Source organism: Hyalella azteca, unplaced genomic scaffold (assembly GCF_000764305.2).
Source record: "Hyalella azteca isolate HAZT.00-mixed unplaced genomic scaffold, Hazt_2.0.2 contig2333, whole genome shotgun sequence".
Classification (NCBI taxonomy): Eukaryota; Metazoa; Arthropoda; class Malacostraca; order Amphipoda; family Hyalellidae; genus Hyalella; species Hyalella azteca.
The window spans coordinates 16,831-28,907 of record NW_025932612.1 but is presented as its reverse complement, the minus strand read 5'-3'; the positions used below and the strand labels follow the sequence as shown (position 1 = coordinate 28,907).

General features: G+C 40.4%; 1 protein-coding gene across 1 annotated transcript; it reads right to left on the bottom strand.

The window, feature by feature from the left end:
• Nucleotides 1-4,881: 4,881 nt before the first annotated feature.
• On the bottom strand, nucleotides 4,882-11,077 carry LOC108669286 (4-galactosyl-N-acetylglucosaminide 3-alpha-L-fucosyltransferase FUT6). Its single transcript, XM_018156592.2, has 3 exons — nucleotides 9,913-11,077; nucleotides 9,376-9,518; nucleotides 4,882-5,285 (listed from the first exon to the last, which is right to left on the bottom strand). The coding sequence occupies exons 1-3, from the start codon at nucleotides 10,960-10,962 to the stop codon at nucleotides 5,069-5,071; spliced, it is 1,410 nt and encodes a 469-aa protein (XP_018012081.1). The 5' UTR covers nucleotides 10,963-11,077; the 3' UTR covers nucleotides 4,882-5,068.
• Nucleotides 11,078-12,077: the final 1,000 nt, after the last annotated feature.

Below are 12,077 nucleotides of genomic sequence, written 5' to 3'. Positions count from 1 at the left end.
AATCTCTAAGCTGACTTACCACTATCAGTATTAAAATTAACATGAATGATTATAATATACTGTTTTTTTCAGTTATGACTGTTGTGTAATTATTTGTAATTGCAGTAATTCAGCAAAATTCTGTATTGATCGTAATCAGTCGCATATTTATCAATCTATAGGAACTGAGAAATCGCTAAGAAAATTTAGCATATTTTCATCGAAAACTTTTCAGTTCGTTCGTACTCATTATTACGAAATTAGGAAATGCAAGTATAATTGGTTGATGTGACCAAATTTATAAATCTAAGAAGAGGATAAAGCGAATAACGATACCTTTACAATTTTGATCTTATATAGAGCATGGGCGTTGTTCAAACAAGGATTGCGATTAGAAACATACATGAATAATTCTGTATGAGGTGGCAAAAATGGTTAAATTACTTTTAGACACAAAGACATTGCACTTTGCTGCGTAAATGCGTGTCACTGCGTAACTTTATAATTATTTGAAATGAAAAGGGTGTTCAGTGGATAATTTTCAAAATATTTCATCGCTTCTAATTTCTTTGTATCATTATATAACAGCATATCATTGCTACGTACATAATTATTAGAAACCGGTTAATATGTATTAAAATGTAGGTATACGTTATTTTATGATGTGGAGCCTTTCCTCGAGCCATCGGGGTAACCACTTTTCTTCAATAAAAACAATAATAAATCCTTAAAAAATACCGATCATTTTATGTACCTTCAAAACTAAAACAATGACGGAAAGACTCGCTTTAGACGGAGCTCACAATTCAGAAGGTTCATAATTTCTCAAAATTGCGCATTGCATTCAATTAAGATTTTGGAGAATTCTAATATTTATTATCTGAAATAATCATTGTGCGAAGAGGTGCAACCGTTCTTAAAATATAATGAACCTCTGACTAGAAGAACCCCAAAGTACTGAGGCTGTCGATAACTCTGGATATGATAGGGTCTTTGTGCCTCAAGATCGCATCGTCGCGCACTTTGAAATTCTTGAAACCGTCGCACTTACTCATGAGTTCGGCTACGCAGTCCGCTCGGTAGTGTTGGAGTTGCGCGTCGTCGGTGTCAACAGAGTAAGATAAGCAACCGCCACCTATACAAGCAAGTGGATAATGGTTATGTAAAGTCATCACCCGCTCTGTATTATGGAAACACTTGATATAATGTCCAGGTTTTGTGTGGTTCATCGCTCGGTAAACGTGTTGAAACATGTGCATGTAGTGAGGAAAATTAGAAGTCAAAAACACATTATTTGAATTCAAATGAATGAGTCACTGTTCCACGTTTGGAAGTCTCTTTCTCCAATTCTCACCATAACATAACATAACATAGTGATGTCGGCGCTAAAGTGTAGGCCTGATGTGGCCTGTCGCCGATTCTTTTCCTTTTCGTGCCTTGTTCATAGATCTAAACTCGTGTCATTTGACCGGATCTTTTCATGACTGGCGATAGTTTGAAGTAGCTACTAGACTTCCACCGGGTTCGATAAGGAGCTAGGCATTTCAAATCTGAACATATATTTTTCCATGGCTTTATCTAGTCAGTTCTTGAACGCTTTCATACTTGGAGCGCCAACGATGTCATTGGGGAGGCTGTTCCACATGTCGGTGATTCGAAGCGAGAAAAAATTTTGTCGCGTGGAGAAGTTGCAGCGCAGTTTTTTTAGCTTATAGCCGTGGCCCCTGGTGTTGGTTCTTGTTTCAAATTCTAGTAACCCTTCAAGGACCTTGTATAGACCATGAGTATACTTGTATACTTCAATGAGGTCCCCACGCAGACGTCGATAACTAAGGCTTGGAAGCTTCATAATCTTCAATCTTTCTTCGTAGGACTTGCCCTTCAAGCCTGGAGTTATCCTTGTTGCACGTCTTTGAACATTCTCTATTAAATTTCTGTCCTTTTCAAATCTCGGTGACCACACAACGTTTCCAAGCTCTAGTTTCGGGCGTACGACGGCAACAAACAACTGCTTCATCGTTTCTGCATCTAGGAACTCGTATGAGCGTCTGATTAGTCCAAGAAGTTTGTTGGATGTGTTAGCTTGCGTTTCAACATGCTTAGAAAATTTCAGCTCCTTGTCGACATAAACTCCGAAATCTTTTTCCACACTAGACTTTTCAATCATTACTCTCTCGTTGCAACCATGTCTTCTCATACTGTAATCTTGCTGTTCATTGTTCTTCCCGAGGTGAAGTACTTTACACTTGTCAGCATTAAACCGCAGCTGCCACGTATCAGCCCAGTTAACTAAGCTGTCAAGATCATCTTGCAATTGCGATTTATTTGACGCATTCTGCACTGAATTATAAACTTTTGTGTCGTCGGCATACATTTCAAGATCACCTTGCAATTGCGCTTTATTTGACGCACTCTTCACTGAATTATAAACTTTTGTGTCGTCGGCACCATTTTGCCGGTGGCAACAGAACGTAATGATTAAAGGTCAGCAGCAGGCAAAATAATCAGGAGCGGCAGGGTTGACGACCAATAATTGGAAAGTAGAGGTGGTTGGATTGATTCCTATCTGAATGAGACAGATAAACAGTTTGAACCTAAGAATACCTATTCTGAGTGATAACGCATTGGATTCTAGTATGATGTACAAATAAAATCAAAACATGGATAACACTATCTCAATAATCAAAATAACTAAACCTATTAGTTTCCGTTTAGGAACACTACACAAGAGTTCTCATTGAGAGCTATAAGAAGGCAAATAGTGAAAATAAAGCAAGGTGTGGTCGTTCGTAATTACAGGTGTCGAATAAGGGCAAGCAAGCCGGCGAAGCCAAACTCTAAGGCTAAAAGTTAAGTTAATGTAATTAATTAATTAATTCACGAGAAGCTACATGGAGCTACACAAACCCAACGGTGTTCAACCACTGGCGTGGGTCCAGTATAATAAAGGCCTAAACGAACGAACACAGAAGCGCGAACATGCAATTTAATTGAACATATCAAAATTGAAACACAAAATCAAATCAAGCTAAAGAAATACAAGATTAGCCGAGGGTGGTAAAACGGTTAACACTATTTAAACAGGAGGTCAAAATAGAGGCAAGGTTAAGGGAATAATAATTACGATCGAGCTAATGAGCGTCGACTTCGCCTCCTAACACGAGACCAACGGTAAGTATTTAAACAATGACGTAATTGGATAATACATTTTACCAATTTTGAACAATTCGTCGACAGAAAATTTTGTCCTTGTTATGTCATCTGGTGAAAATTTTTAACTTATGATCATTACTTCTTTCAGCATGTTAGTCAAACAGTTCATGTTAGATTGTGTATATTGTTTAAAAAAATACCGAGGGCTGCCTGTATTAGTGAGCTGAACTACAAAGTCAGCTTGTTGTTTTACTTGGAAAAATGACATTCAATCAAATAATTTCAAGCGAAATCAAATGCTGATGTGATGAAATCCAAGCATGGCTTGATCATTAAATTGATCATTAAAGGTGATTTTCCGATCACGGCCATCAAAGCACACGTGAGCGTAGGAACCGTAAGCATCAATTCCATAGGATATTACGACGCAATAAGATTATTAATACGTGAAACACTATAACCTAAATTCCCCATCAGCCCTGGTCTGCGAAAACAAGTAACGATCTGACCAATTATACATCAATTAAAGAACAAGTAAACATGCCAGCCTGTTCTGCCATCATCGTATCGTTTTAATTAACCGTTATCGGCACCGACAGTACAAATTCATAAGATGACCAGACTATCAGTTAAATGGTGGTCTCATCTTCCTGTTCGGCTCGTGGTTCACATGATAATTAAATAGTGGAAATCATGTATATAATTCAGTTCTGTAAATAAGGTAAAAAGTTTATTCATACATCAAGATGGAAGTGCACAAAAAGTTTTGAAATGTTTCTACACGAACTCTGATTCCGTTTTGAACAAAAGAAATGAACTGTTAACTGTGATCGGAAACGAGTGTATAGACATTATTTGTATTACAGAGACACTCCCCAAAAATCACGGGGGGAAAATTTTACCAGTTGAATTTCAGTTGCCAGGTTGTGATTGCTTTCATAATTTAAAAGAAGAGCAGTGTAGTAGAGGTGTAGGTCTGTGGGTTAGAACCTTTTATGGGGCCCAACAAGTTAAGTTATCAGCAGAGCACCAATCAGCTAGAGAATCAGTGTGGTGTGAGCTTTCTTTAAAAAGCAGGGATAGCCTCCTTATAGGTGTCCAGTATAGATCACCCAAAAGTTCCCCTGATAGTGCTGAACAGTCTTCTACCAATCATGACTTTCAGCAGGTCGCATACGTTAATCGTTGGTGACTTTAATCCTCCAGAAATAGACTGGGCACATGAATCCTCTCCAACATTATTTTCGATAAAGAGTTTATTTTCTTCGTTAAAAAGCCTTTGTTTGCTGTATGATCAACTTCTTTTTACTTAGCAATAAATGCCGCATAGTCCAGTGCTCTCTTGTTCATGTCACTGTTGCTTTTTGATTGAATTTACCATAAACATGGGAAGCTACGATATAACTCGATAAACTCGCCAAAAGAAATCGTGAAACCAGTGTCGGATATCCTGTCCTCGGATATGAAAAACTAAAGCTAGCGAGGAACAATGTCACAGTTCTCAACATCAATATAGACTGAGATAGAGTAAAAGTTTGACCAACTAATCGATCGCCCGTCCACACGCTCAAACTTATCGTCAATCTTGCATGAGCCCAATGGTCTCGCACGTCCGTCTTTTCCAGGTTTGTCAAACCTCAAACTCCGCCCACCCGTCATACAAAACGTCAAACTTTGAGCGTCCACACGCTCCGTCTTGTCGTCAAATCAAGACTGACGATAAGTTTGAGCGTGTGGACGGGGCTTAAGAAGAAACCGAGCATGGGACGCAGTTTTATCCAACAATTAATATATACAATGAAACACGGTTTAAATATTATTATTCCCGAAAAACGACTAAGCACGAAAGAGATTACTCTCAATGTTGGAGTTTTAATCACTTTTCTGCACAGCGTAACAGTGCTCGTTACTGTCGAAGGATGGCTCCAAATATTATTTAATCTCTTTTCTTTACAGCGTAACAGTGCTCGCTGCTGTCGAAGAAATGCTCCAAGTCGGCTCGCTGGTCAGTCTTATCGTTGTAGTTGAGAGCCTCGCAGAGTCTGCACATGTGGTACACGGGAGACTGGAAGAACCCGTGCTCGTTGAGTACCCGGTACCGTCTCCTCCAGAAGTGGTACTTCTGGTACTCGGCAGGATGGTCTAAAAGGTACCTGAAATGAAAACACAAAGTATAGCAACCATCGGATAAGAGAGGTGAAGCGGAAGTCTAGACTGAGTACGCCATTGAAAGATGTCACATACTTTCGTTCAACTAACGTTGATAGGAAAGAGGGTTCAATTGGTGTTTTGTTCCGTACTGAACTGCGAAATTTTTCATATTGAAATGCATTGGTGAACTTGGTGAGCGACTAACATACTGGTTGCGCGTACATGTGTCGGACAAATTTACGGCCGGGCTAGCGGCCGGAATCGCGGCCGGTCTCTCGGACAATATCCAAATTTAGTGACTAAGGAATATTTTTAAAACTGATGAACGCAGCTCGATGAAACTTGGTACACGTATTCATTAGGACCTCACGGTGATGTTTAGCTCGTAAAAATTGTTTCAATTTCACCTTTATTCGTGAATTATACGGTAATTTGGGCCGAAGCTTGCAGTGACCAAGAAATTTCTTCTACAGGGTCTGCCATATATATGGCAACGGATGTTTGCTATATAAAAAAGTGGTTTCTAGGAGACTTTTTTTCTATAATGAAGTCTAATATCATCAATTAATTCATATATTTTATATTGCAGAAGTCTAAGGTCTAAGTCTAAGTCTAAGTTTTATATTGCAGAAGTCTAAATTTACTATTACTTATGGCAGCAGATAGAAATGCAAATGTAACCCTTCATGAAAAGGGCGAGAGTAATTAAGTCATTGCAAAAAGCTCCAGATTAGTCTTGAAACTGTGTGGAAGGTTGTAAAAAAATTCAAGGAAACTGGTGAAACATGCAATCGACCTGGTCAAGGAAAGAAACGAACCCAGTTAAAATTTTGAGCCGAGACCGGCGCCGGGTTTAGCCGGGCTGGTCGCGCTTTAGCAGGATGCAGCCGTGAAACTATAACCGGCCATCTATCCCTAAAACGGCGCTGCGCCATGGCTAATATATAGACAAAATTCTATACAGCTCGGCAGGGCCGGAACTCTGCGCTGTTGCAGCGCTGGTACTTGGATTGCCCGGCAGGGAGCTGACAGAGCAGCTAAGCAGGCCGTGCATGGGGGGGTTTTGAGAGAGGGAGGAGGGGTAGGGGTTGGAAACAGCTAGTGGCGGGAGAATGAACTTCTTCATCTAGTTCATTCGCATAGTACGTTATTTTGGGTCAATTTCTGGTGCCAGTTATGATATTTATTTCACGTCAGTATTTTGAGGCTCGAAAGATGCCAGCACATTCTGGATCTCATTGAGGATGGCACGCTGCCCAACTTGATGTTCAGTGACGAGAAAAAATTTGATATTAAACAAAGCGTTAACCGTCAAAATGACAGTTTGGAGTTGGGATGGATCTGTGGCAACCAGAACAGCAAGCAACACGACGTCAAAATCCCATGTCCGTGATGGTTTGGGCCGCGGTAACCGCCACTGGGAGGTCTCCACTCGTTTTTGTCCTCTCAGGAATGAAATTGAACATTCAGCGATACATTTCGGACATTTTGGAAGCTGTGTTGCTACCTACGCCCCGTAAACACTTCAACGGCTCACCATGAAGTTTTCAACAAGACTCTGCCCCATCGCATGGCTCAAACTTAACCCAAAACTGGATTCAGGGTCACATACCAGCCTTCATTAGCAAAATTGTAAAAAAACAATAAAATGAAAAAAATGTCTAAATTGACACGAGAATGGGACTTGATCCCTCAAGAAATGCTGCGTGTCTCCTGTGAAACTTTCCCGCGTAGAATGGAGGCCGTCATTAAAAATAAGGGTGGTCATATTGAATAAATATGTCTGAGAATTGTTTAGGTAATTCTTGGCTACTAGCTCATCCAATAAAAAAACATGCGGTGCCATAAATATGGCGGACCCCCGTAAACTACTGAACAGGATTGAACGAATTATTGATTATACATTTCTAACCACCCAACGGTGATGTTTAGCTCGTGACAATTTTTTTCGATTTTGCCTTCGTTTGCTAGTTATACGGTGCGTTTGCACACTCGACGCAAATTTGAAAATCGGTTTCAGAAATGCCTGCCATTTCTACGTGTATCCGTATAACTCGCGAATGAAGGATAAATAGAAAAAATTGTCACGAGCTAAACATCACCGTTAGGGTGTTACGTAGGAATAAATACTCAAAGTTTTGTTCAAATCTGTTCTAAAGTTTGGAAGAAATTTCTAGGTCACTTCCAATTTAATTTGGCCCGTTTTGCTGTATATCTCACGAATGAAGTTGAAATGAAAAAAAAATCGCAAACGAAGGTAATATCAAGAAAATTGTCTCGAGCTAAACATCACCGTTGGGAGGTTAGGAATTTTTATACAAAGTTTCGTTCAAATATGGTCTGCAGTTTTAGAGAAATTTCTTGGTCACTGCAAATTTCGGCTCGAATTGCCGAATAATTCACAAATGAAGGTGAAATGGAAAAAATTTGCACGGGCCAAACATCACCGTTAGGTTGTAATGAATACGTGTACCAGGTTCCATCGATCTGCGGTAATTAGTTCGGGAGATATTACTAGGTCATTCAATTTGGAGATTGGCCACGAGGCCGGCCGCGAGTCCGGCAGTAAATATGTGTGAGACCTGTTGCGCACTGGCATAGCCCTGCAGATGAAAAAACAACATTGTCGAAGCTCACCGTGGCTCGAAAAAGAAACTCCACAGCAGGTCTCTCTTCAATAATTTTAGACGAGTTTTAGCTTCGGAAACTAATCATAGAGAAGCAAATTACAGATATCGTCAGTCCGCGACTTATGAATTAAATTTTCCCAGACTAGCACGATGATCGGGGACAAAAAATCAAAATAGCTTTCCCTGGCTAGCACGCAACAGATTCAAAGTAGCTAAAGTACTAAATCAACAAGTACACTATACTGACAAGCCACACAAAGAAGCATCAACACAGATCCACAGTCACTCTAAACAACTCCATCATTTCACACACACATGAAACCAAGGTTCTAGGTGTCACTTACAACACTTTCATGTCTTTCGGACCATAAATACAGAATATCAAAACACAATGCAGACCCAGGCTAAACACACTAAGAGCCCTCACAGGAACAACATTCGGACAGAGCCAAGAAACCATCACACTAGTGTACAAACAATATATACACTCAGTGAAGGGCTATGCCAGCCCAGCATGGGCATCCATAATCTCTCCCACACTTCACAGCCACCTACAAACCATACAAAAGACAAGACTTAGAGCTGAACTTGGAAGCACCCAAACCTCACCATCCAGCCACATTCACGCAGAAACCAAAGTCTTCTTTCTAGAAGATCACCTAGATATGAAAGGCACCCAATTCCTCGCATCTGCACTCCATATACAGCTACTATCTCTCAATACTTAACGTCTTACCCCCGCCTACAGATCCAGCTAACTTCATCAAACATACAGTGTATGTACACAAGCATCTAACCAGGAACATACTCTCGAATCCACCAATCAACTATATCATTGATAATTGGTAGATTATATTTATTCCATTCGACTTTTAACCCAATGTTGCAGATTTCACGAACTCCGCAAGGATAGACTGAGCGGCGCTCTAAAATACCAATTTCTGGTCAGGTGATAATGAAAATGTTTCAGTCATGTCTATAAATTTTACATGACAATGTTTTAGGTCCTTTCTTTACCTTATTTGCAACTAAACTAATGGATTTGACTAGTAAATTAGATGTCGCGTCCAATAATAACTGCAGATGCGTTTCATTACTGAATATATGTAGGTAAGCATTTACATGATTAATTCGTCTAATTTTTCTAGCAAGCTGTGGTAATACAATTGAAGGTAAAATAAACTAACTCTAAAATTTGCTTATGGAGATGAACTGATCAATTTGAGTTAGCGATTCAACGTAATATCCTGAAGCGATCCTCCATCAAATCCTGCGCTGGCGTCAAGCTTGCATTTAGGCCATAAGTTCACGACTAACGACTGTCCTCCTGAAGAAACGCTAAGCGCTCCTTCAAATGGAGCTGTCCGTGAAAATCGTTCAGTATTTCCAAATATAACGTATTATAATTAAAAAAAATAACTTTCACATGAGGAAGAATATCTATAACTAGAAATGCACTTACTGTAGGTGTTGTGCCAGGTGTTCGGGGCCTTTGAAGTCATCGACGTGAATAAAAGAGTTCGGGGGCAGCAGCTTCTGATAATTGTGCTTAGGCGCCCCCATCACCACAGGTACAGCAGACTTGTTCAATGCGTTCCACCAAACCTGCCCTCAATTAAAACATCAATTAACTCTTTGAGCCATTCATGTAGTAAACCATTAGATCGAAACGAATCATAAATAAAATAGGAATCAGATCATAAAAAGAAAGCCTGCAAAATAACGTCGAACACTCAATGAACAGTGTGGAGTTTTCCTTTGTCGTGTCATATCGTGTAGTGCCGTGCCACATTCCACACCCACAGAAATGAGTGAGACATTGTCCAAAAAGCTACGCTTCCTTTGATTTTGTGTCGGTCATCCTGACCTATTTTGCCCAGCAAAGAGTGAGTGCGGAAAAAATGTGACACTATTTGTTCGACAAGAAGCATTCATTGTTTTGCGTGATGCAGTAAGCCAAGATATACGAGAAGAATCACTTAAAATAGCGAAAACTCACCTTCTCTGTCACGTAGTCGTCGCAGTTTGAGTTTTCGAACGCCAAGTAGAACTTATAATCGTCCAACTTGTCGCAGTTTGTGTAAAAATGTCCCTCGCATTTGAGCGGCCCACACCCGCCGTACACGTCAATCTCGATGTATTTCTGCAATTCGGCCAAGTACTTGTACCGTCCGTTACTGCCTCCGCAATTAGAGCCCATCAAGGATACATTTTTCGTCTTCAATTTATAAAAATCTTCTATTGCCTCTACATACTTTTCTTTAGGCAGGGCAACAGTTCGTCCGTATGGTGTTGGCACACTTGAGTCCATTCGGTAGGTCATCGACCAGTTGAAAAACCCGTTGAAATGGCTTAGGTTGCGGTCACTCGACACCATCATTACGTGATAGGGACTTTCGTCAGCCAACCACGCCCAGAGCTGTCCGGGGGCTCTTGGTACGTTAACTGGGGGACCTGGGATAAGGTGCATGTGGAAAAGCACGATGTCGGCCGCCATGATGTCACCATCTGGTGATGTTACTTTGCAGTTATTCACAGAACAATCTTCAAATGGATCAAATTTCTTAGAAGAGCCTGTTTTGAAAAATCGTTCATCAAGTTCACCTGAAAATTTTTTATGATTCCAGATATGGATCGTGAAAATTCTATCTTGTTTAGCGCCAATATTTTCGTTCAAGAACATGCGCCGACCGAGTACTGACAAACGACTGATCTCGGCTGGGGTAAGGTTCCTCCAGTTGTAGTCAGCGTCGTTATTTTCTCTATCGGCATCCACATCTAATTTTGTTTTTGGATTGATCTTAAGTTCCGGCTTATCTAGACCATCGATCCCCCTGGTCCCATTTTCGTCATCATCAGGAACTTCCTCCAAGTACAGTACATTAGGTTCTGATCTATACCTCAATGTTGGATAATCTCCAGCCACCAAAAACACGAGCCAAATGAGAAGTGCAGCCGCCCCTATTAGAGCAACAAGATGCTTGCCGCTACACGGACGCCGCAGAAGTCCCAATACCGACTCTTTCGTCTTGCGAAGCATCACGTACATTGTGGCGGAAGACGTCCAAGAGCGTGTCAAATTGAAGCTTTGTGTCTTTGTAGGTGTGGAAAGTTTTAACGCAATAGCATTTCTATAGATAATTCAGTAAATTAAGATTTCAGAAACGCTCTGGAAGTGAGATAAAACAATTAATGTAAAATTGACCCAGCAGACGCTTAAAATTACAAATCACACAATAAGATCTTCAATTTGTAGTCCAAAAACGTATGTGCACGCACACCAATGTGCACACACAACCCACTAAAATACATGTGAGACTCTGCAGACTTTTGACATGATTCGGGACTATTCGTACTTCTCGTGACGTGATTTGAAAAACGCATCGCTACAAAATAACTCTAGCATTAATTTGATTCGCGCTTGATTTATTTGCTCTGCAATGGTTCGACGCAGCGGTAGCACTAGTAGAGTGTCCATTGTCCAACTTATCTCACTATTACTTCCGAACTATACCATACAGCAGAGCCAGCATGAGGCTGCAAAAACTGGCGGTGAAAAACTGGCGGTCTTAGCGCTGATGAAGATACACAATACATAAATACATACATGAAAATACACAATACATAAATACATAAACCAATAACATAAAAATTTCACTTTATAAAGTCTTCGATTACCTCAAAAAACTTAAAATTTTATTTCACGTAGTGCCTGCCAAACAATTTTTTAAAATAACACAAATAAGAATAATATACTAATGAACTCATCGGAACAAGCTACGTGTATTTTAAAGTAATTAACTGATGAAATGCTTCGAAAAATGTCATCAAATAGAGAGCATAAGTGTCGTTGCGATCGAAAGCCACACTGTAGTTGAAGTGAGGCTGGAAGTTCATGTCTGGTTAACGTTGGTATCCTTAGTATCCATAGTATCCTTAGTATTTGTTTGGGACATAGAAGTCCCAGGCCACGATGGATCACCGCCTCTGATTATCGTTCATCTGCCCTCATTTGGGCCACCTGATGCACGATGCTGTTGCTTGCTTCTCGCCGCTGGTAGTGTTGCAGGGGAGGTCGATCTGGGATTGTGCTCAGGAACACGTCTAGTTGTCTATTAAAGGTCTCCAAGGTGAACCCCCCCTCTCTTAGATCCCTTGGTAGGG

Coding starts and splice junctions, on each gene's coding strand:
- LOC108669286 (XM_018156592.2), bottom strand. CDS start 10,962: ATGTACGTGATGCTTCGCAAGACGAAAGAGTCGGTATTGGGACTTCTG. Junction 9,519..9,912: donor ACGACTACGTGACAGAGAAG/GTGAGTTTTCGC, acceptor AATTGAGGGCAG/GTTTGGTGGAACGCATTGAA. Junction 5,286..9,375: donor CACCTGGCACAACACCTACA/GTAAGTGCATTT, acceptor TTTTCATTTCAG/GTACCTTTTAGACCATCCTG.